This window comes from Lagenorhynchus albirostris, chromosome 16 (genome assembly GCF_949774975.1).
Source record: "Lagenorhynchus albirostris chromosome 16, mLagAlb1.1, whole genome shotgun sequence".
Taxonomy (NCBI): domain Eukaryota; kingdom Metazoa; phylum Chordata; class Mammalia; order Artiodactyla; family Delphinidae; genus Lagenorhynchus; species Lagenorhynchus albirostris.
Genome location: NC_083110.1, coordinates 69,192,287 through 69,217,592, shown reverse-complemented (window position 1 = coordinate 69,217,592; position 25,306 = coordinate 69,192,287). Strand labels below are relative to the sequence as shown.

Sequence of the window (25,306 nt, the reverse complement as noted above, 5' to 3'; positions counted from 1 at the left end):
TAAAAACTCTAAAAACTTTACTGACCTTCAAAATTGAATGGTACCAAATACCAAGGGTCAAATAACTCTATCATGGATATTATACAAAATATTCCCATACTTAGCCTGACTGGATCCTCTGAGCTGCCTTTGAATTCTAAGATAGTATAATATTATAAACAATAAAAGACTACACTACAGTACAGAAATTTGGTATGAAACCAATATTTTTTTTCCTTTTAATGGTTCACATGAAACCAAATCTAACAATTATGTACCATGTATCTGGTCAGCCTGTTTAATGATTCCAAGCATAATACCACCTATAAAACAAACATGGATATAGGAAAGAATTTTTTTAATCCTTTACATTTGAGTCTTATTTTCATTGATTTTTTTTTCTAAATCTTTATTATAAGAAAGGAAAGTAATTCTTGGTGTCCTTGAGCAGAAGCTAAAATTGCTTTCATCACATTTTTATTACCTGGACACTGGATAAAGGACCACTCATAGTTCTTCTCTTTAGGACAAACACTGGTGTCAAGAACCATCTCATTATTTTGCATTCCAACAAGCTTCATTGGTCCCCGGGAAGACCCTTCAATGCAGTGTCCTCTTCCTGTATTACTAGGATCGTTGCACCAGCCACAACCAGGCTGCTCCAAACATTGTCCACAGGTTCTCAATCCAGAACAGTTTTGAGCTGCATGGCAGGAACATCATTAACAAGTATGTTATACGACTTTATATTCAAATAGAATTGCAAGCTAATGGAAAAATAAATATGATCTGAAAAAAGATAGTAAAAAGTGATCTATAGTTAACATAAACATTTTATGTAATAATAAGAGACAGTAATTACTTCAAAAGCAAATAAAACATACATTATGAACAAAGAGGAGATGAATGGACTGACTTGAGGGTGAATAAAGGTGTGGTACCATGACAGGGAGAAAAACGAAGTCAGCATTTTAAACACTCCTAAGAACTTTGCCAGTATTAAGACCTTTCGGGAACTGATCCTGGGGCCTACAGACAACATTGTCTGTGATATAGAGCAATGTTAGTTGTTCTTGTTGTGCCTAGGGAGGGCCTTCAAGGAAAAAATCTGCATCTTCCTGTGAATGTCCAGTGTAAGTCATGCTTACCCACTCCCTGGGATAGCTGAACCCAGCTGGACTGCCTCTCAGGGACAATGGTCTTCCCAAGGTTCCAAGATACTAGCATTTGCCGGCCATGGGATGTTTAACAGCAACCTCACTCAAACAGCCAAACTGAATGGGAATATGGAAACTGGATACTCTGCCTTAGCAGGCAACCAGCAGGACAGGCTCTCTCTGACTTTCAGGGCTGCAGAATACCAACTCAAGAATCACTCACTGAAGCTCAACCTTTTGCTGCTTAACTGATGTATAGACTGTGAGCCTCAACTAAGCCTGCGAATACTGTGATGCCTTTTCCAAGGATGAACATATTACAGTCTGCCATAACAGTCATAATAGCTGCTATGTGATGTTTCAGATTTTTAATTCACAATCATAGTACCTTATATCAGGCTGAGACTTTTTAAAATTAGTTTCACTGATGTTTTGCTAGCAAAGGTACACTTTGTCTTGGGACTTATTTATCCATATAAGATAGTGCATAGGTACAAAGTACCATGAATGATGCCTTCTCATGGCATGCTAGAAAAACCTCAGAGGAAAAAAAAAATGGTAGACTTCTGGCGGTCTCAATTTCATTTTTGTCGTGGTAATAACTTAACTGCCACTCAGTGTTTTAATGTTACTGGAAACAGAAATGTTCCTCAGAAAGCTGCGAATAAGAATAGTGCAAGCTTCTCAGTGAACATCAGGAACTCAATATAGTAGGCTGTGCAGGGATAATACAATACTGGTTTAAAGAATTCATCAATTGCAGTATGATTTGTTGTTATGAATTTTTTCAGTGCTGAGCATTTCACAGACTGGATGTAAGAAAGTGAAGAATGAGTACCATCTCCTATATTTCCTTAAAAATAAATTTAAAAGGAAGAATATTCTTTGCATCACTGAACACAAGTCAATGTTAACCCTGTAGATAACTAATTCAGTGACATGAACATACTTCTTTTTGAAATTTTTTAAGCAGTAAATGGTGTTAAATGGAACGTCGTTTAAAATACCCTTAGATAACTGAACATTTTATATATTACCATACTCCTCCCTAGACTTTTTGCTGTGAAATATTTCTCTTTTATCTGCGATTGTAGCTAGCCCACAGTATCATTGACTAGATTATTCTAATTGTCTTCAAAACTATATTGGGTTGCTATGAAATCAATGGGGAACAATGTAAAATATCAAATTAGGTATGCTATCTTGACATTCTAATTTACTATCATGTGATGAATTGAAGTAAATCTTTACTAGGTCGCACCCAAAATAAATCTAGGCTTTATATTTATAGTCTATAGATATCTCCTAGGAAAATAAAATTTATTTTAGGATTACCTTTTTAAGGAAAGATAACCAATCAAATGTCTTGAAGAAGCATAATGTACAATTAAACCTAAACTATTTTCAAACACAACATACCTGTTATTGCTTTTCAAACAACTGGGTAAATCTTAGATGAAAGAATCCTGCCTTTCTTACACTGACTGAATGACAAACTATTAACGGTGTCTTTATCTATTAGACTTTAGGCTTTAATAATGAATTACAAAATGTCATCTTCAGAGCAACATTCTATTCTCTTATGTTTTATTTTAGGTATGAAACCATTACAAAAGGAAATGTTGGTTTAGTTATTACTCAAGAGTGGACAGTTGGGCTTCCCTGGTGGTGCAGTGGTTGAGAGTCTGCCTGCCGATGCAGGGGTTGCGGGTTCGTGCCCTGGTCCCACATGCCGCGGAGCGGCTGGGCCCGTGAGCCATGGCCGCTGAGCCTGCGCGTCCGGAGCCTGTGCTCCGCAACGGGAGAGGCCACAACAGCAAGAGGCCCGCGTACAGAAAAAAAAAAAAAAAAAAGAGTGGAGAGCAATATGCATTGCTGAAAAATTAACAGAATATTCATTCTTTAGTTTGTAACGGAGACTAAAAATCTGAGACTCTAATGTTTTTTCTTTTCTTACGGAAAACAATAATATAGGAAAGCTTTTGTAGGCTGTGCTATTTTGAGTAAGTTATGGCTAGTCTGAAGACTATGTATGAGCTATAAGTAATCAGAGCAATTATTTTTATTTTATTTATTTATCTTTGGCTCTTTGAAAGATTAATTCTAACAGGTCCTCGCAGTGAATATCAAAGAAAAACCCCTTTGTGATTCCAGCATGGGAGGGGAAAAGGAACAATTTTGAGATATGCCAGAGCACTGTTTTTCTTACCAAGGCCTGGAGAAACAATTTAACAGAGCCTAAACTACTGAGGTTTTATCACAGCCTAACTGACCTGGCTAAAGGGAAATAACCAACTCTAACCTGCTCTAGTCTTTCATGTGGGGGGAAGAGAAATATACAACTCCAGCTCCCTCCAGCCATGCTGTACCACCTAAGAGTGGAAAAAAAGACTGAGTACCACTAGTGAAGTGAAGTTCACAGAACAGTATGGGGCACAGGCTCACCAAAAGAATGAGACCTAATCACAGGACTGTAGAATACTTCCCCTCCCGCACAACCTACTACTACATTACTAAAAGCCTATTTACAGTAGTTTCTTTCAATGTTTGTTGGTTAAAAACATGGAAAAGAATTAAACGTTAATAGAGAAGGAGTTTGTTTTCCATAAGGAGTGGGTCACTGCCAGGTAAATACTATTTCCAAAAAACACAAGGGCTCCTTGAGGCAAAGTAAAATGCCCCTCTTCCTTACAAGGATATATAGGGCATATAATTTTAAAAGCTATGGAAAAAAAAATAACTGCTATTAGATATCATCAGTTCAAATGGGCTATATATATAGCCATGGGGAAGGCAAATGTGACAATAGACATAACAGTGAAAGAAAAGACCTATGGAAATGAAATATCCAGCAGACTAGACTAACTGCTCAAGGAACAAACTGCAGAAGTAGAAAATAAGCCTCTATAACAATCAAGAAAACAAAAGAAGCAAAAGATCAAAAACAAGAGATGCCAAAGCAGGACTGAAGAAGTCACCTGTGCATGCCTAGCTGACAATCCCACCAGCAGCAGTTATCATCATTTAGTTCAGCAGTGGTAAAAATGCAATTCACCTGTGTTCAAATAGTTAATCATTTTAAATTTACCCTTCAAAAAATGAAGTTACAATTTTTACAGTGGAGGGTTCTCAAAAAAATTCATTCTGAATAGATAAAAAGCCCCAAATTTGGGCTTCCCTGGTGGCGCAGTGGTTGAGAGTCCGCCTGCTGATGCAGGGGACACGGGTTCATGCCCCGGTCTGGGAAGATCCCACATGCTGCGGAGCGGCTAGGCCCGTGAGCCATGGCTGCTGAGCCTGCACGTCCGGAGCCTGTGCTCCGCAATGGGAGAGGCCACAACAGTGAGAGGCCCGTGTGCCACAAAAAAAAAAAAAAAAGCCCCGAATTTTTAAAAACCATAAAAAAGGAAAAATATCTGAATCTCACTTAGCAAACAAAGAGATGGAAAGTACAAGTGAATTTAAGAGATATTAAGCTTGTACGTGGATCAAGATGACAAAGTGGAGCTCACCTACAAACACATCAAAAATACATCTACAGGTGGAACGGTTTTCACAGAAAACTAACTGGAAATTGGCAGAAGATCTCTTATACCACCAAAGCTGTAAGGAAGATCCCCAAGTAACTTGGTAGGACAGAAAAAAAAAAAAAAAAGGCATCAGGACAGATCCAAGGCCTGTGGGAGGAATCTGTGAAGGAGGGAGGGTACACATGGGCAGGTCCTTGCCCTGAAAAGCCCCCCTGCAAGCTGGGAGGAGCCTGGACTCTGCTCAGAAAGAGCATGCACCTGCTGGCTTCCTAGCTATCTGTGCAGACAGATCAGTGCTGACAGCTGCCACCTAACTGGACTTCCTGCAAGGGAAAATCCAGCAACCTAGGATACTCTACCCAGCAAGCTTATCATTTAGAATAAAAGAAGAGATAAAGAGTCTCCCAGACAAGCAAAAACAAGAAGAATACAGCAATACTAAACATAACCTAAAAGAAATATTGAAAGCTCTTCTCTAAACAGAAAAGAAGCAAGAATCTATAGGAAAGGGAAAATCACAATAGGAAAGACAAAAATATAACAGGATTGATCACTTAAATAAGCCAGTACATAAATTTAAAAACAATCAAAAAAATTTTTAGAAGTGATTATAACTACAATTAACAGCAAAAGGATAAACACGAAGATGTAAGATAGAACGTCAAAAATCACAAAATGTGGGGGAGGGGAGTACAAAACTATAGATTTTTTAGAATGTGTTTGAACTTACATGACTATGTCTAAAGCAAACAGATGTAGTCATGGGTTAACATACTTCAAAACCAGAATAATCACAAATTAAAAACATACAGTAGATTCACAAAAAAGAAAAAGAAACAACATAATACAAAAGGAAACCATCAAATCACAAATAGAAAAATATAAAGAAGAAATGAACACAGAAGTACTATAAAATCAACTAGAAAACAAGGTTTAAAATGGCAATAAATACATATTTATCAATAATTACCTGAAATGTCAATGGAATAAATACTCCAATCAACAGACACAGAATGGCAGATTGGATTAAAAAACAAGAACCTACAATATGCTGCCTACAAGAGACTCACTTTACAGCACATAGACACATATTGATTGAAAGTGAGGGGATGGAAAAAAATATTTCATGCAAATGGAAACAACAAGAAAGTGGGGGTAGCAATGCTCACATCAGACAAGAAATACTTTAAAAGAAAGTCCATAAAGACAGACAAAGAAGGACACTATATAATGACAAAGGGATCAATACAAGAAGAGGACATCATACTCATTAATATATATATGCACCCAATATACAAGCACCTAAGTACATAAAACAAATACTAAGAGACATAAAGTCAGAAAGTAAGAGAAAAATAAAGATGGTAGGAGATTTTTAACACCCCACTGATATCAATGGACAGATCTTCCAGACAGAAAATCAATAAGGCAACAGATACCCTAAATGACACAATAGAACAGTTGGCCTTAATTGATATCTACAGGACACTACATCCAAAAAGACCAAAATACACATTCTTTTCAAGCACACATAGAACATTCTCTAGAATAGACCACATACTAGTATACAAAACAAGCCTCAACAAATTTAACAGGATAGAAATTATTTCAAGCATCTTTTCTGACCACAATGGTATGAAACTAGAAATCAACCACAGAAAGAAAAATGGGGGAAAAAGGATCACACGAAGACTAAAAAGCATGCTATTAAAAAAACCAATGGGTCAATGATGAAATCAAAGAGGAAATCAGAAAATACCTCAAGACAAATGACAATAAAAACACACTGACAAAATCCATGAGAGGCAGCAAAAGCAGTCCTAATAGGGAAGTTCATAGCAATACAGGCCTTCCTCAAGAAACAAGAAAAATCTCAAATAAACAATCTAACCTACCACCTAAAAGAATTAGAAGAAGAAGAATAAACAAAACCTATAGTCAGCAGAAGGAAGGAAATAAAGATCAGAGAGGAAATAAATAAAATAGAAATCAAAAAACAATAGAAAAGATCAATAAAACCAACAGCTGGTTTTTCACAAAGATAGAATTGAAAACCTCTAGCCAGGCTCACCAGTAAGAAAAGAGAGAGGACCCAAATAAACAAAATAAGAAGTGAAAGGGGAGAAGTAACAACTGACACTACAGAAATACAAAAAGTCATAAGAGAATAAAAGAAAAAGGCATAAAAATATGAAGAGTTATATGCCAACAAACTGGACACCCTACATGAAATGGAAAAGTTTCTAGAAATACACAGCCTACCAAATTTGAGGCAAGAAGAAACAGATAATTTGAATAGACTGATCACTAGAAGTAAAATAGAATCTGTAAAAACAAAACAAAACAAAACAAAAACTCCCTGCAAACTAAAGTCCAGCACCGGACAGCTTCACTGGGGAAGTCTACCAAACATTCAAAGAAGAATTTATACCCATCCTCCTCAAACCATTCCAAAAGAATGAAGGGAAGGGACACTCCCAAAGTCATTCTATGAAGCCACCATCACTCTGATACCAAAACCAGACAAAGACATTACAAAAAAAGAAAATTACAGGCCAATATCTTTGATGACTATAGATGAGAAAATCCTCAAAAAAATAGAAAACTGAATCCAACAATACATAAAATGAATCATACACCATGATCAAGTTGGATTCATTCCAGGGTGGCAAGGATGGTTCAACATACACAAGTCAATCAATGTGATATACCCGATCAACAAAAGGAAAGACAAAAACCACATGATCATTTCATTACACGCAGAAAAAGCATTTGAGAAAATTCAACATCAATTCATGATAAAGACTCTCACTAAACTGGGTATAGAAAGAACATATCCCAACATAATAAAAGCCATTTACAACAAACCAAAAGCCAAAATAATATTCAATGCTGAAAAGCTGAAAGCCTTCTCACTAAATTCAGGAACAAGACAAGTATGCTCACTTTCACCACTTCTACTCAACATAGTACTAGAAGCCCTAGCCACAGCAATCAGACAAGAATTGGAAAGAAAGACATAAAACTGTCATTATTTGCAGATGACAGTATATGCTATATATAGAGAGAACCCTAAAGACTCCATACAAAGACGATTAGAATTAATAAATGAATTCAGCAAGGAAGCAGGATACAAGATTAACACATAGAAATCTGTTGCGTTTCTTTACACTACCAATGAAATATCAGAAAGTGAAAGTGAAAAAACAATCTTGTTTAAAATCACATCAAAAAACTAAAATACCTAGGAATAAACTTAACCAAGGAGGTGAAAGACCTATACACTGAAAACTATGGAACACTGAAAAGGAAACTGAAGATGATTCAAAGAAGTGAAAAGATATCCCATGTCTTTAGATTGGAAGAATTAATATTGTTAAAATGACCACACCACCCAAACCAATCTATAGATTTAATGCAATCCCTATCAAAATATGCATGGCATTTTTAACAGAACTAGAACAAATAATCTTAAAATTCATACTGAACCACAAAAGATCCAGAATTGCCAAAGCAATCCTGAGGACAAAGAACAAAGCTGGAAGCATGACCTTCTCAGACTTCAGACAATACTACAAAGCTACAGTAATCAAAACAGCATGGTACTAGCACAAAAACAGACATATGGATCAATGGAACAGAATAGAGAGCCCAGAAATAAATTCACACACCTACAGCCAATTAATCTACGACAAAGGAGTCAAGAATACACAATGGAGAAAAGACAGTCCCTTCAACAAGTGGTGCTGGGAAAGCTGAACAGCTACATGTAAATCCATGAAATTAGAAAAATCCCTCATACCACATATAAAAATAAACTCAAAATGGTTTAAAAACCTAAAGATAAACATGACACCATAAAACTTCTAGAAGAGAACATAGGCAAAACATTCTCTGACATAAATCATATCAATGTTTTCTTAGGTCAGTCCTCCAGTGCAAAAGAATTAAAAGCAAAAATAAACAAATGGGACCTAGTCAAACTTAAAAGCTTTTGCCCAGCAAAGGAAATCATCAACAAAATGAAAAGACAACCTATGGAATGGGAGAAAATATGTGCAAACAATGTGACCAACAAGGGGTTAATATCTAAAATATACAGACAACTCATACAACTCAATAACAAAAAAACAAACAACCCAATCAAAAAATGGGCATAAGACCTAAATAGACATCTCTCCAAAGAAGACATAGAGATGGCCAAAAGGCACATGAAAAGATACTCAACATCACTAATCATCAGAGAAATGCAAGTCAAAGCCACAATGAGGTATTACCTCACACTGGTCAGAAAGGTTATCATCAAAAAGTCTACAAATAATAAATGTTGGAGAGGGAGTGGAGAAAAGGAAACCCTCCTACACTGTTGACGGGAATGTAAATTGGTGCAGCCACTATGGAAAACAGTATGGAGGTTCCTTAAAAACTAAAAACAGAGCTACCATATGATCCAGCAATCCCACTCCTGGGCATATACTCAGAAAAGACAAAAATACTAATCTGAAAAGATACACGCATTCCAATGTTCATAGCAACACCATTTACAACAGCTAAGACATGGAAAAAACCCAAGTGCCCATAAAGAGATGACTGGATGACTGGCTTAAGAAGATGTGGTGTCATAAATAAAGAATGAAATATTGCCATATGCAGCAACATGGATGGACCTAGAGATTATCATATTAAGTCAGACAGAGAAAGACAAATATTATATGATATCACTTATATGTAGAATCTAAAAAAAAACGAATCTATATACAAAACAGAATCACAGACATAGAAAACAAACTTACGGTTACCAAAAAGGAAAGGAGGGGGTGGGGGGGAATAAATTAGGAGTATGGGATTAACGGATACAAACTACTATACATAAAATAGATAAGCAACAAGGATTTACTATACAGCACAGGGAACTATAGTCAATATCTTATAATAACCTATAATGGAAAATAATATGAAAAAAGAATATATATATGTATATATATATAACTGAATCACTTTGCTATATACCTGAAACTAACACAATATTGTAAATCAACTATACTCCAATAAAAAAAGGCAAAAACAAGAGATATTGATATATATCCAAAAATTCCAATGACTATTTTAAGATTTCCAATAAGAGTAAATAGAAGAAAACAAATAATTTGACATTAAGGAACATTTTTAGCAGATGACGGAAAACTACTCTCCAAATTAAGAGCGAATGAGAATCCATTTTTGAAATCCACATCAACTACTGTAAAACTGAATTCAAATAAACTGCAAATTTTTGAATGCCAAGGATAAAGAGAATAGTCTTAAAAGCTCTCAAGGAAAAAAAAAGATGTCCCACAAAAGAATGAAAATTAGATTGGCATGAAAATTCTTATCCACAACACTGAATGCTAGACCTTCTAAGGAAACAACTTATTTAGAACTCCACACCCAGGCATTTAATCATTCAAGTGAACATGAAAAATGCACTTTTAGACATGCAAAGACTCAAAAAGTTTACTAGTCACAAATTTATTTGGAAAGAATTACTGAAGACTATTTTCCAGAAGATGAACAAATGAAAAGAATGGAATATAAGAAAGATTTGTGAATGGAGAAGACAACTTAGACTTAACTCTAAATAATTTTTAGAAAGTTCTTAAAAGTTTAAGAGCTTGGAGACTTTCCAAGTTCCTTTTTCCCTACCTTTTAGCCTTTTTGTATTGTGAAATATAACACACATACATAGAAGTACATAAAGAAAAATGTGATACTAATAAATTATTTTAAATGAATACTCTGTACCTGCATGCAGCCTAGAAGCAGAACATTGCCTCCTTTGTACCCTTTTCCTAATCAGCACCACTAATCTTTTCCAGCAGCATCCACTATCTGACATTTATAAGAATAACTTTTTACCTTACCCTACAGTTCTACCTAAAAAATACATTCCTAAACAATACAGCATAGTTTTACCTATTTTCAACTTTATCTAAATGGGTCATACGTATATAATCTTTTGTGAAACAAACACAACAATCAAGGCAGGAGAAGCTGAGCAATGTCTCAACTCCCCACAAGTCTCCAGGACTGGTATTTCAACCTTCCTCAGCAGCTGGCTCCTAGTTATAAGATGTTTTCTGTGCTAACAAGACCATTTTATGCCTGCAACACCCCCTTGTCACACACTTGATCACGTACGTCCCCATTCCTTATCAAAATTCCTAAAATGGGATAGCAACAGGGAGCTCAACCCATAACAGGTCCAGCCATACCCATCCCAGGAACACCTCTCCACTTGATGCCAAGAGCCTGGAAGAATAAATGCACACAACAGCTACAGCCTGCAAGTTCTAGCCTACACTGTGGCAATTACCACTTTGTCCCAGCTCTTCAAGCAACACTGGTGCCCGACATGGAACAAATATGGATTTGGTTGGGTCCCTAGGGGAAGGAAACATCCTCCCTGGGAGTAATGTAAGGTCTGGAAGAGACAGTTAGTCCCCACCTGTATTGGCTTAAGCAGCTGCCTCTAAATGAGGGCACTCATCTGAGCGAGAAGGGCTTATAACTGGATGACCATGCTGCCTCATAACTACACAGTACCTAGTAACACAGACTGTCAGGTGCTTCCTCATTCTATAGTCCTTATAAAACATGAGACCAGCAAGAGGCAGGGTCTTCCCCCGAAGCACAACCCACAGTAAGTTCAGTACTGGCCTGATGACACAACTTCCCATGTGACGCCAAGATTATACATCTTGCATTTGTAGCAAATATACCACCACTGATATATCCTTACCAAAAAACTACTTAATTTTTAATCTAATCATGAGAAAACAATTAGACAAATCCAAGTTGGGAAACCTAGAAAACAACTGGTGTAGGTTCTTAAAAAAAAAAAAATCACAGTTATAAAAAAAGACGACACAGGAACTGTGCTAGATTAAAGGACACTAAAGAAGCACAACGAAGCAATGCGATCCTTCTGAAGTGAGCACTTTCATGAAGTGTTACTGTTTTCAACACACGCTCAGAGTTCAGGGGAACGCAAATGTGGCAAAATGCTCATAGCAGGGTAATAGACTCAGGGGAATTCAAAATGATGGTATAATGTAAATCAGGGTTACAGCATTAAGAGGTTTTAAAACTAGCTTTTACTTGTAACTAGCAATTTTAATTATAACTAGTGACAATATTTTTTCTCATTTTTTTAAACTTCCTCAAATGTTCAATTTCTCTGTCCATCACAGAAAAGTGATTTATGTTGCAGTTAAACAAAAAGGGACTCTAGAGAAATACTTACGAGAGCAGGTGGCAGTCTGCCACTCCAGACACTGTCCATATGGAAAAGAGATTATGTAGGCATTCGAGTCAACGCATCGCTTCGTGCTGCTGCACCACATACACTCCATTCCGTTGCTGGTACAGTTGGAACATGACGTCCTTAAAGAGCATGGCTTTTTGCAAGGCCTTGCATTTTGATTTGGACTAACTGGAATACATCAGCAAATATAATTATTTTATTTGTTAACTGCTTTCTAACACAAGTATACGGGTTTCGTTCATTTTGTTGTTTAGGGAATGTTTCAATTAAGCCAAGTGTGGGATAAAAATTAGAGTTAAAATTGTATGATAAGATAAATGAGAATGAAGATGACATGTCAATACTTCTTAAATTTATTATCTAATTTGAAATTTATAATACTTTGGAAATTTTTAATCGTTTACAAAGTACATAAAATTGTATAATTTAAAATTTTTTAATAGAAATGTAATACATGACCTAGGTTTTTCTATCCATTAGCTAAATATTATGTACACTAACATTATTTACTTTTCTAGCTAGCCATAATTCTATAAACATTCCACACTTTATCAAAGCAACAAACAAAAATAAAACAGTTTACTATAAAATTTTTACATAAAATGTAATATTTATCACACCCATTAGGATGACTATTTTTTTAAATGTTGGCAAGGATGTGGAGAAATTGGAAGCCTGTACACTACTTGTGGAAATGTTAAAATGGTGAGGCTTCCATAGCAAACAGTATGGCAATTCCTCAAAAAATTAAACACAGAATTACCATATGATACAACAATTCCACTTCTGGCTATGTACCTAGAAGACATGAAGGCAGGAACTGGAACAGATATTTGTACACCCACGTTCATAGCATCATTATTCACAATAGTCAGTAGGTGGAAGCAACAAGTGTCCATCAATATATGAATGGATAAACAAAATGTGGTATATATATATACAATGGATAATTATTCATGTTTAAACAGGAATGAAATTCTGACATATGTTACAACATGGGTGAACTTGGAAGACATTATGCTAAGAGAAATAAGCCAGTCACAAATGGACAAACACCTTATGATTCCACTTATATGAGATACTTAGAGCAGTCAAACTCATAGAGACAGGAAGTGGAAGGTGGCTGTCAGTGGCTGGAGGAGGGATGAGTGGGGAGTTACTGTGTAACGGATATGGAGTTTCAGTTTGGGAAGATGAAAAGGTTCTGGAGATGGATAGTGTTGATAGATTAACAACAATGTGGCTATGCTTAATGACAGTGAACTCTATACTTAAAAAATGTTTTAAAAAGTCAATTGTATCTCAAAAACACTGAAGGGAAAAATGGTTAAAATTATAAATTTTATGTTATGTATATTCTTCTGCAATACAAAATATAGTACTTAAAAAAAGAGAAAAGAATTCAATATTCCTTTCTCACTTAACAAAAACCCATTTCAAAAGATGGAACAGCAAGGTTTCTCTTCATTTGCCAACTGAAATAATAGATCTGTAAGATTAAAATGATTCTAAATGAGTTGTTGATCTTAATGATAAATCTTTCTTACAAAGACTATTATTATAAAAGTAAAACACATTAAAATATTAAGAACAGATTATTACTATACTGTAACTACAACCATATGTTCATAATCTCACTATTTTAACCAAGAAATAAAGATTGTATAAAACAATACAATTTTGATATTTTCATAAGTTAAGGCTGAGGTCACTAATAGTAAGTGGGGAATGTGAATAAAGATAAAATATACATTGAAATCAGCATCATAAAAAGATGGTGAAAGTTACTTCAGGCCTACATAGCATCACACCATGGAAGAGGGTAGTGGGAAGAAGGGTTGGAAACATATTTTTAAAGAATACTAGTTTACTGGACTACTTACCAACAGGTTTTTCACAGACAAGACCATCTGCCATAGAGGTACAAGGGTTAGCTTTTAAGCCTGCCACGGCTGCCCTTTCTAGATACGCACAGAACCCAGAATCATTGGGTTCACCAGGAAGCCACTGTAGTGTTGTGTTTGTAAATGGTGACATGTCTTCCCATCCCCAGTAGGATATATTGATCTTGCGTAAGCCTACCCAAGGTGATACTTTCTGTAAACAATAGCAAAAGGGACATTTTTAAAAAGTGAGATGTAAAAACCCTGCATCATGTTCCTTAGCAAACAGTTCATTATCATTAAAAATTACATTTGAAAATATATAGAACTGCCTTTCTAAGGACTTCGAGTACTAAGGATAATTAACAATTCCAGCACATCTTGGAGAATTATGTATAATAGAACATTATGTTTAAAACATATTTTGTGTTTAGGGACATGACTGGGGTCATTTCTTTAGCCCTCATGAACCTCAGTTTCCTCTTCTATAAAATGGTGATATCTGATATAAATACCTATCTTACGAGGGAAGATCATTAAAAAAACTTAACATATTGTGTTGCTGCTACTGTTACTGCTACTTCTGCTGCAGCTACTATTACTACTGTTACTACCAATCTAATCAGTTGTGGAGTTAAGAATCTAAAGCTAAATTGACATTTTATGCACTGTGAGAAAACAGAAAACAAAATCAATGAACAGTATATAAAGGCTGAGTGAAGACTTCACAACAGGTTCACAAAGGACTAGGAAAAAGGGCCTCTCTCCTAGTTCAGACCTCTACTAGTACACAAGGACTTTAGTGCAGTTTTAGATAAATTAATGTCATCTACTTTCATTATTAAAGAGATCAAGAAAACTAATAAAATCTTTGACCCTGATGCCTAAATTTAATTAACAGAGGTTGACAAATGCCATCAAAGTAAACTTTCTTAGGGCTCTCAATAATATTTCAAAAGTCGCTTAGAAACAAAATATATGCTGTATTTATATACCTTATTTTAATCATTACTCAATTTTAAAATATATTATTCTAATGAAACTGAAAAAATAATGATATATTCTTGGTCCAAGGTACTCTCTTTACAAAATTTTTTAGATTATGAACACCTCTTTTTCTTTCCTTGTTTCTGCTTTAGAGTTATGCTTTTCTTTTTGAGATTTTATTTTTCATTTTTTCTAGCTTTCTTGAGGTATAATTGACAAATGAAAATTATACCTATATAAGGTGTATGATTTTTTTTTGGTATATGTACACGTTATGAAATGATTATCACAATCAAGCTAATTAACATACCCATATGTATATATATATTTTCTTTATACATCCATGTATCCGTCGATGGACACTTAAGTTGTGTCCATAGCTTGGCTATTGTGAATAATGCTGCAATGAACATAGAAGTGCAGATATCTCTTCAAGATACTGACTTAATTTCCTTTGGATATATATCTAGACATGGGACTGCTGGGTCATATGATAGTTTTCATTTTTTGAGGAAACTCCATACCATTTTCCAAATTGACTATACTGCTTACATTCCCACCAACAGTATACAAGAGTTCCTGTTCTCCTCATCTTTGCCAATATATGTTACCTCTTTTTTTTTTTTTTTTTTTTTTTGCGGCACGCGGGCCTCTCACACAGTTGTGGCCTCTCCCGTTGCGGAGCACAGGCTCCAGACGCGCAGGTTCAGCGGCCATGGCTCACGGGCCCAGCCACTCCGTGGCACGTGGGATCCTCCCGGACCGGGGCACGAACCCGTGCCCCCTGCATCGGCAGGCAGACTCTCAACCACTGTGCCACCAGGGAAGCCCACCTCTTATCTTTTTGATAACAGCCATTCTAACAGGTGTGAGGTGATATCTCAATTGGTTTTGATTTGCATTTTTCTGATGATTACTGCTGTTGAGCTTTTCATCATATATCTGGCTGGCCATTTTTATGTCTTCTTTGAAAAATTTCTATGTCCTTTGCCCATTTTTTAACTGGGTTATTTATTTTCTGTTGAATTATTTGAGTTCTTTATATATTTTGAACATTAAATCTTTATTAGATGTATGGTTTACATTCTCTCCCATTCCATAGGTTGTCTCTTCACTCTTTTTTTTTTTTTTTTAATCTATTTTTGGCTATGTTGGGTCTTCGTTGCTGTGAGCAGGCTTGCTCTAGTTGCAGCTAGCAGGGGCTACTCTTCATTGCAGTGTGCGAGCTTCTCATTGCGGTGGCTTCTCTTGCTGCGGAGCGTGGGCTTCAGTAGTTGCGGTACGTGAGCTCAGTTGTTGTGGCTCATGAGCTCTAGAGCGCAGGCTCAGTAGTTATGGTGCATGGGCTTAGTTGCTCCGTGGCATGTGGGATCTTCCCGGACCAGGGCTCGAACTCGTGTCCCCTGCATTGGCAGGCGGATTCTTAACCACTGTGCCCCCAGGGAAGCCCTGTCTCTTCACTCTTGATTATCTCCTTTGCTATGCAGAATCTTACTAGTTTGACACAATCTCATTTATCTATATTTGCTCTTGTGGTCTGTGCTTTTGGGGTCACATCCAAAAAATCATTGCCCTGACCAATGTTGAGATTTTTTCTTGTGTCTTCCTCTTGTACTTTTACAGTTTCGAGTCTTAATGTGTCTAAGTCTTTAATCCATTTTGAACTGATTTTTTAATATGGTGTAAGATAAGGATCTACTTCCATTCTTCTGCATAAGAATAGCCAGCATTATTCAGTGAAGAGATTGTCCTTTTCCCATTGTGTGTTCTTGGCACCTCTGTCAACCATCAATTGAGCATAAATGCTTGGATTTATTTGGGGCTATTATAATGTGTCTTGGTGAAAGTCTCGTTATGTTTAATCTAGTTGAGGTTCTTTGGGATTTATGGATCTGGATGTTCTTTTCCCTCTCCATATTTGGGAAGTTTCCTGTAATTATTCCTTTAAATGAGCTTTCTGCCGCTTTCTCTTTTCCACGAGGGCAAGCCTGGAGCCTGAGTCTGTGGGTGCAGGCCTGGATCCTAGGTCTGAAGGGTCAGTCTGGCACAAGGATCCACTGGGGTAGGACTGGTAACTGAGTACAAAGTGGTGAGCCTGGAACCTGGTCCACAGTGGCAGGCCTGCAGCCTGGTCCATGGGCCAGTTTGGAGCCTGGAACTGTGGGAGCCACCCAGGAGCATGCATCCACAGGGCTTACCTGGCACTGGATCAGGCCATGAGCCTGAATCCTATGGACTGGTGCTGGGGCAAGCCGGGCACCTGGGTCATCAAGTATGGTCATGAGGCTGCAGGGGCTAGCCTGGTACCAGGGTCCACTGGGGCAAGCCTGGTCCTGAGTCTTCTGACGCCTAAGTCCATGGGGGTGGGCCTGGTACCTGGGATCATAGGGGAGGGCCTGAAGCCTGAGTCCACTGGGATGAGCCTGACCCTGGGTCTCTAGAGGCCAGCCCAGTGCTGGGGTCTAATGGGGAGGGTGTGGATCCTAGGTCTCCTGTTTCCTAGGTATATGGGGGACTAGCCTGGAGGCTGAGTCTGCGGGTGCCAGCCTGCAGCCTGAGGCCACAGGAGCCAGTGTGGCACTGGGATATGCCTGGCGCCTGGGTCCACAGGGATCATCTAGGCACCGGGGTTCACTAGAGCAGGCCTGGAAGTAGAGTCCAAAGCAAAATCGGTGCTCATTTCATTCTCCTTCCCCTTTGCAGAGGGTATTTCTCACCCTTTCTCACCGTGCTTCCTGTACCGTGCAGGCTTAGGGGAAGGATGATGCAGGTAATGTGAAACTGTCCTTTCTACCATCTTCAATGAGTGTTTTCTTATTTCTGTGTTCCGCCCACCGCCCCAACCCGGTGCTATAACCTCTTACCTGGACTCCTTAGCTTTTGTAAAGGTATTTTGTATATGGATGATTGTTCAAATCAATGTTTCTGTGAGGGAATGAGTGCTGCAAACTCCCATTCTATCACCTCGCTGACATCATTCCTAAACATTTCTACCTCAAATATACATAATAATAATTTATGTTCTCAGTTACCAAGCTAATAATATTATAATGTGAAGTAGCTTCAAAACTCCACATCATCTTTTTTTTTTTTTTTACATTACTGTCAGGATAGAGAAAAATATGTCCCTCCACTTGAGTCTTTAACAATATAGAAATAAGATATATAAATCCAGTATTTATTCTAAATATGTTGTACAAATGGTCCTAGAGAGCTTATAAAGAACCCGTAGACCTAGAAATTTATAGTGCATAAATATAACAATTTTCACACAGAAAATACTCAACAAATATTTCTTAAATGAAATTAAAATATTATGAATATTCATTATAACAGTAGATCTCATATCACCTAAGTAGAGTACTGTACACATAGTAGGTAGTCAACAAATTTTCCTAAGCAAGGCCATTAGAACAGAGATGCTTATTTTCCAACATCCAATTCCTGAGACAGAGATAGTGCTTAATAAATAATGTTTCTAATTATAAAAATACACATGCTGCTTTGCCTTGTGATCATCATATATTTCATACTTATTCTCAAAGATATTTTGATAACAAAAAAGCTATGACATTTTTATAGTTCTTGATAATAACAGCAGGAATCAATCCAACATAGCTATTTCAGATTAATGACTGTGCTTCACATTACAGCAACTCTGTCTATATTTCCAAACTATCTATAGTAAAAACAAGTCATTTAAAATGAAATATTATTCTCCAAATCATCATGATAAGAATCTGCAAGGAAGAGGAGAAGAACAGAAAAATAAGCAGTTGATAAAACATTTAAAGTAACTATTACGCAGTAAATGAACTGGACAGGCAGTTGAAGAATGAAAGATAAATTACTATATTATGAAAATTTACTGCAGCACACCATAAATCATTGCAACAATTCATTAGCCATTTCTGATAAGTAAATGATCATTTGATCCAGGATACCTGTTTAAAGTGCATGAATTTGTCAATCTTTATTTGCTACAGAAGGGTTACCTTATGTCTATACAACTGCAATGACTCAGGATATAATTCATTTTATATAAAGATATGCTTAGCGGAATGTCACCTTGCAGAAAATTCCACCTTTGAAATTTTGCTAAAGCTTATATTTCTAATGAAATAAAACATTCTTCATTTACAGGGCAGGCTATGCCACAAACTACTGAATCTAAGTTCATCATACATCCAAAATAATTGTTGGTCTAATCTTTATGACTTATAAGCATATACACACTACTATATATAAAATAGATAACTAATAAGGACCTACTGTATAATCATAAGCAAGAAAAAGTGAGCAACTTATGTAAGAAATCTTGAAATATGAAACTTCTAAAATAGCATATTTCAAGTTTAAAATGTAAAAACTAAAAATAATGTATTTTAAACAAGGAAAATAGCAATAGAGCTCAAATGCCAAACACTAGTACTTTCTAAAACTTAAAGAATGTGGATCGACCAATAAGATGCTCTTTATAAGTTATACATATTCAGTAGAACTAATTTCCAAATGTTCATTGATAACTGAATCTCAATTTTGTAATTAAAGAAATGAAGCTCTTGGTAGTACAAGAATATAAATAGATCTTAAATTATGCTGTATGCTCCATATGACTAAAAATAAAACTTTACAAATAATACCCTGTCAATATTTTCTAAAATATTTTTTAAAAATCAACAGATCTCTCCTAGATGACACCACTTGCATCTTATCCTCAACCATAAGGCTGGTAGCTCTCAAACAAGGCAAATTAAGAGAAAAAACAGAGGCACTTCTCTGACCTCCTTACAAATATCTTCATGCGCTGGCCAACTCAAAGTCCTGCAATAATTAACTACAGCATTACTCTAGGAAACTCCTTAAGTCCACGTTACTGGTCAGGTATCCATCCTCTACCTTCATACATCACCCGGTGTGCATCTATCATTGCAATTATCACACTTTGGTATAACTGTGTTTGTATTTCTCCCCCATAAGCTCTTTAACAACAGTGATTGTTTTTGATCTCTATATTCTCAGCAAGCAGTAGACTGCCAAGTACAATGAAGGTGCTCAATAAATTTGTACTAAATGAATGAAGATTAGCCCATCCTTCCCAGAAATACAGCTTCAGTTCACACAAAAATGATTTTACAGATCAATTTTTCATACAAATTTAATTATTATAGTTTTTCTTTTCCCTATTAATATCAAGCATATAACAAATGTTTGACAGCCAAGTATCACAATGTAATATCCACGTAAAACTTTTGAATATTTATAAAAACTGGAGGTATAATAAATTTATCAATTTTATTAATGGGGGAGGGCTTTGACTCTACAGATATAAAATGGCATTAGAAATTAAATTATCTGTATCAATACTCATGAGAAATACACACACTAATACCACCACAAAAATTATGGCAGGCAATAGTAATGAACTGAATGTTCATATAAACATTTCAAAAGAGTATGTGTTTAAGTCCCTCTAATTTTTTTAACATTTATACAAAACTGTTCTTATATCACTTTTTAAAAATCAGATGCTTGTTCCCCTGTTATTAGCAAAAGGAAAATCAGTAACATATATTCCTATTCTTTAGCATAAATCAGAAATGATCTTAAGAAGGAAAAGGTCCTAGTATAATTAGTGGGGGTGAGTGGAGGAAGGCTTTGTAAAGTGGAAAAATTAAAACACTATTCTGGGGCAAATATTTTTCTACAGTCAATATCAATATTATTAACTATTCATCAAATAAATTCATTTAGTTACTTAAGAATTCATTATCTAATGAATGATTCTTGGAAATAGTAGTTACAGCAGTAGTGGAAACAGACATACAAAAATAATCTTTAAAATGCAAACAATAATAATGATAACTTTAGTAAACACTAAGAAATAAAATGTATCTATGCTCTTCACATACAATACCTCATTTATTTCTCACAATAAACATATAAGGTAGCTATGATTACTATATCCCAGTTTACAGATGAGGAACATAAACTGGGGAGGCTAACTTGCTACTAAGCTGTGGAGGTAAGCAGTATGTCCACACTGCATGCTCTCCATCATTTTGATACGCTGTCCTCAATACTGCTTAAAAATCAGCTATACCAAGGAAGTATTACTTAACTGTTTCAATAGCAAGCAATTGGTAATCTTTGCTCTGAAAAGTTTTCAAGCCAAAACCATATCCACTGCACTGCAGAGTGGAGTTCTGTAGCACCAACAGACCCTTGTCCAATAAAAGCCATAACCTAAGGTCAAAAAAAGTCATTGAGATCTAATATAGTTTTCAAAGAAATAGTTGAATTATAGCCGTATCTCCATTATTTGTATAGAAATCATGCCACTTTGTGGATTATTTACCACAGGGTGTCTGTGTGTGTGTGTGTGTATCTGAAACATTGGCCAAATCTTGTACACACCTCAGATCTGAGGTATTTATTATTGTTTAGCTTTATCACTTACCTGATCTATATTGAGCTCTAATTTTATTTTGACACAAAATACAAAAATCTTCAATGATGCTATGACAGTTTATATTATCTTAGTATATTTCAAGTATGTATGCGAACTAAATAAGGTATTTTAAATTAGATTTAGTAAATTATTTCTAAATCTCCTACAACTTAAGAGTTGACTATATTTTTTCTTTTCTTTAATTGATGTATAATTGACATATAACATTATATTATTTTCAGGTATACAAAATAATGATTCAATATTTGTATATATTGTGGAATGATCACCACATAAGTCTACTTAACATCTGTCACCATACACAGTTTTCTTGTGATGAGGATTTTTAAGATCCACTCTCCTAGCACGTTTCAAATACATAATACAGTATTATTACCTATAGTCACCATGCCATGAATTGCAGCCCCATGGCTTGTTTATTTTATAACTGTAAGTCTGTACCTTTTGACCCCCTTCACCCATTTTGCCCACCCTCCACCCTTGCCTCTGACAACTACCAATCTGTTCTTTGTATCTTTGAGCTTGGTTTTTTGTTTTTTCATGTGTATTCTTGTTTCCTTGTTTTAAATTCAACACAGAAGTGAGATCACAGGGTACTGAAATCTTGCCATTTGCAACAACACGATGGCTCTTGAGAGCATTATGCTAAGTGAAATGAGTCAGAGAGAGAAAGAAAATGATCTCACTTACATGTGGAACCTAAAAAAAAAATCCAAAAACAATATATATCACAATATTACAAATATAAAATCATTATGTTGTCTACCTGAAACAACACATCAAATATACCTCAATTTTTAAAAATGTCCTCAAGACATTTCAAGTAAGTATCTAAATAAGATATTTCAAAACAATATTTAGTAAATTATTTCCAAATCTCCAACTTAATATGTTCTTAACAGTTGACTGTATTTTAACATCCCAAGAACAGAAAATACTGTGAGTTCCTATTAAAAATTTCTTATAAAATGATATTTGACATTATTTCCAAGGAACTATTCCATTTTCTATGGACCAACTCTCTAGGAAATTGAAACTGTTCCCAAATGCTGTATGTTCCAAATCTCCCATGTACTTTAAAAATCAGTTTAAGTCCTGCTAACTATTCGTATATTATTTCAAGCAAATCTATACCTAGGAAAATAGTATAATTCAAAAACTTAACCCACAGAACACACACACAAAGATACATATATACAAATACAGCCAATGTGTTGGTCTAGTGTTCTAATTATAAGGGACATCCCAAAATTATTACACTACAAAACAAATTCTTAAATTATATGCACAAGTTTTAAAGTATATTTAAAGTATATTTATTCATATGAGATGTCTTCTTGGTAAGATAATGCAATGGTTTACTGAGCAAAACATGAGATGAGTAATTTAGAAAACTTTATTACCAAAGAAATCAGTTCTACACTTTTACTTCGACGGTTTAGTAAAAATAAGGTATTAAAAAACAAAAAGAGGCTGAATGAACCATTGCCAATGGTTACAGGATTATCAGCATATTTCCATAATAAAAACAAGTATAGTTGTTACCTGTTGCGTATACTTCTGTATTTCATCCAGTACAAATTCTACTTCTTTCGAGGTTGTTAATGAAGCAAGATTTCCACTAAGATTATAGCAATAAAGTTTTGCATTGTCATAGTTTTCTCTACTGGAATTAATTCTAAGACAAGCATCCCCGATATGATTCCATCCTTCTCCACAAAGATGAGCTAGTCAAAAAAAAAATTATATCTTATTTTTAGATTACCAAAAAGCATGTGTATTTTTCAATTATTTTAGAATTCTAAATACAAATTCGGTATTTGTTTAAATAATTTTAACAATAAAAATTTAAATATATCACTATAACATACCAAACTAAATGTGTCTAATAGTTTGATGAAGAATAAGAAGATCCTAATTTTTTCTTTAATTCTTAAACATAAGAAAAGCTACGGCTCTATAACATCTGTTAAAATGTGTTGACTGTTAGGTTTTCTGTGTAAACCTAGTGTACTGGCATATGGTTTCTCAGCAAGTAAAATCACTACTGCACTTACGTCCCAAAGTGCAATTTATATAATACAAGATCACTTTAATAGAAAAATAACCAGCACATAACAAAAGCAATTTCAAAGTTATCCTACAAGTGTAGCTAATTGTCCTCTAAATCTAATTTCCATAGCCCAGGTGTACGATTTTGATATAAGCTGGGTTCTTTGATTCTTTAATTATAACTGTGGGGCAAGAAGTCTCATTTCATTTACGTATAGTAAAGAAGCTATAAGCTTTGCTTTCTAGTATTTATTTTTACACAGTCATTCAGGTCTTTCGAAAGTTTAAACATACCATTCAGTAACAGTGGTTTATCCTTAGGGTCCAAATTGAACTTAAAACAGTGCCTATTTTCTAAAACATGGATTTATAAATACAATATAAAGTTATGCTCTAGTGTGCATTAATTAACATTGCAGTGTTTTATTAACACACCGATCTATGAAGTTTCACTACATTTTAGTTTCCACATCACTAAATATATCAGTGCCTCTTGCCCTTTCAGCCTTGGATGCATTAATACAATCTTTATGGAATTATTATAAAGCAGCAATTCTCAAATATTCTGGTCTCAAGACCCCTTTAACTCTTAAAAATTATTGAGAACTCCACATATTTTTTCCCTTATGCATTTTATATCTATTGGGTTTGATCATATTAAAAATAAAAACTGATCTTTTAAAAATATACTTATTCATTTAAAATTATAATTTAAATTTTTATTACAAACACACTTCTCCAGTTTCTGGGATGTCTTGTCCCTTTATGCTATTATAGGCTTGAAGAAGATGTACCATCAAATTTTCTCCTTAGGAGCAGCTCAAATCAGGTCCCTGGCATCAAAAAATTGACATGGGTTGATAAATAAATAGGGCATGGATAGGCAGAGAGATCAGGAATAAAGCAGAGGAAAATGTGCATCATAAAATCTAGGGTGAGGGTATTGGGTATCCTCTCTACAATTTTTTCAGTTTTTCTATGTTTGAAATTTTTCATAATAAAATGTTGGGGAAAAATATAACAACTTAAAATAAATAGCATATTTAATTTTTTAATTATAGTCTCCAAAAACCAAAATAGTGAAAAGTGTGGCATTGTTTTATAAATATTTTTGCAAATCTCTTTAGTATTGGTTTAATATAACTGTATTCTCGTATCTGCATCTACATTCAATCTATTGGAATCACGTATTATGTAGCCTTTGGAAAACTATTTACATAGCAAACCTATAACAGAATGAGAATCACAAAAGCAAATAATGTCTTAGTATTACAGGGTACTCTGGCTCTTTAATAACTGCTGTCCTGTTAAACTAGGTAATGAGAATAACACACAGTGCTTGAAACACAGTAACCCCTCAATAAACTGGAGTCATTTAATAAGACTTTCAAACACGTCTGTTTTCATTTTCAGGCTACACATATAGCAATCTTCCTTGTCTTCTGAAATCTAAAGTACCAAATCACTTTAAGGAAAGAGTGCAAAAGTTTTGGTTAAATTTCGGCTGTTTCTTTCCTTACTAAATCAAGGAAGGATTTACATTAGTTTTGCCTGTCGCTTTTTTTTTTTTATAAGATCAAAAATACCTGGTTGATAAATCATACAAATGCAAACAACGCATGGGCCTTTGAGGCTAAACTAAATTATAGCACTGACCCAAATGTTTTGATGTTTTAGGCTTCCATAGTATTGAGCACTAACTCAGCTTTAGAGTTAAAAGGATAGCAGTTAATTTTTTTAATAAGTTTAGTTAGACAAATTCAAATTGCCAATTTTATATGAGATCAATGGGAAAAATGCAATTCACAAATTTTCATGGAAAAGTGCAACTACTATACAGACTGGGCCCTCATTTAGAGCATTCACTTCCTTGAGACAAGCTGAATGGAAACCAAACTATATATATACCAAGCTGGTTCTTAGTAAATATGAACACAGGACAA

The 25,306-nt window shown here is 35.2% G+C and overlaps 1 protein-coding gene across 1 annotated transcript in view; it reads right to left on the bottom strand.

Annotated features, from left to right (window-relative positions):
* Nucleotides 1-25,306, bottom strand: part of ATRNL1 (attractin like 1) — a 679,297-nt gene that overhangs the window by 511,930 nt on the left and 142,061 nt on the right. The window contains exons 15-18 of the mRNA XM_060125653.1: nt 22,857-23,038; nt 13,853-14,066; nt 11,949-12,137; nt 464-682 (exon numbers count right to left, since the gene is read on the bottom strand). Of these exons, the coding sequence (XP_059981636.1) occupies nt 464-682; nt 11,949-12,137; nt 13,853-14,066; nt 22,857-23,038 (804 nt within the window). The remainder of the gene's footprint in view (nt 1-463; nt 683-11,948; nt 12,138-13,852; nt 14,067-22,856; nt 23,039-25,306) is intronic.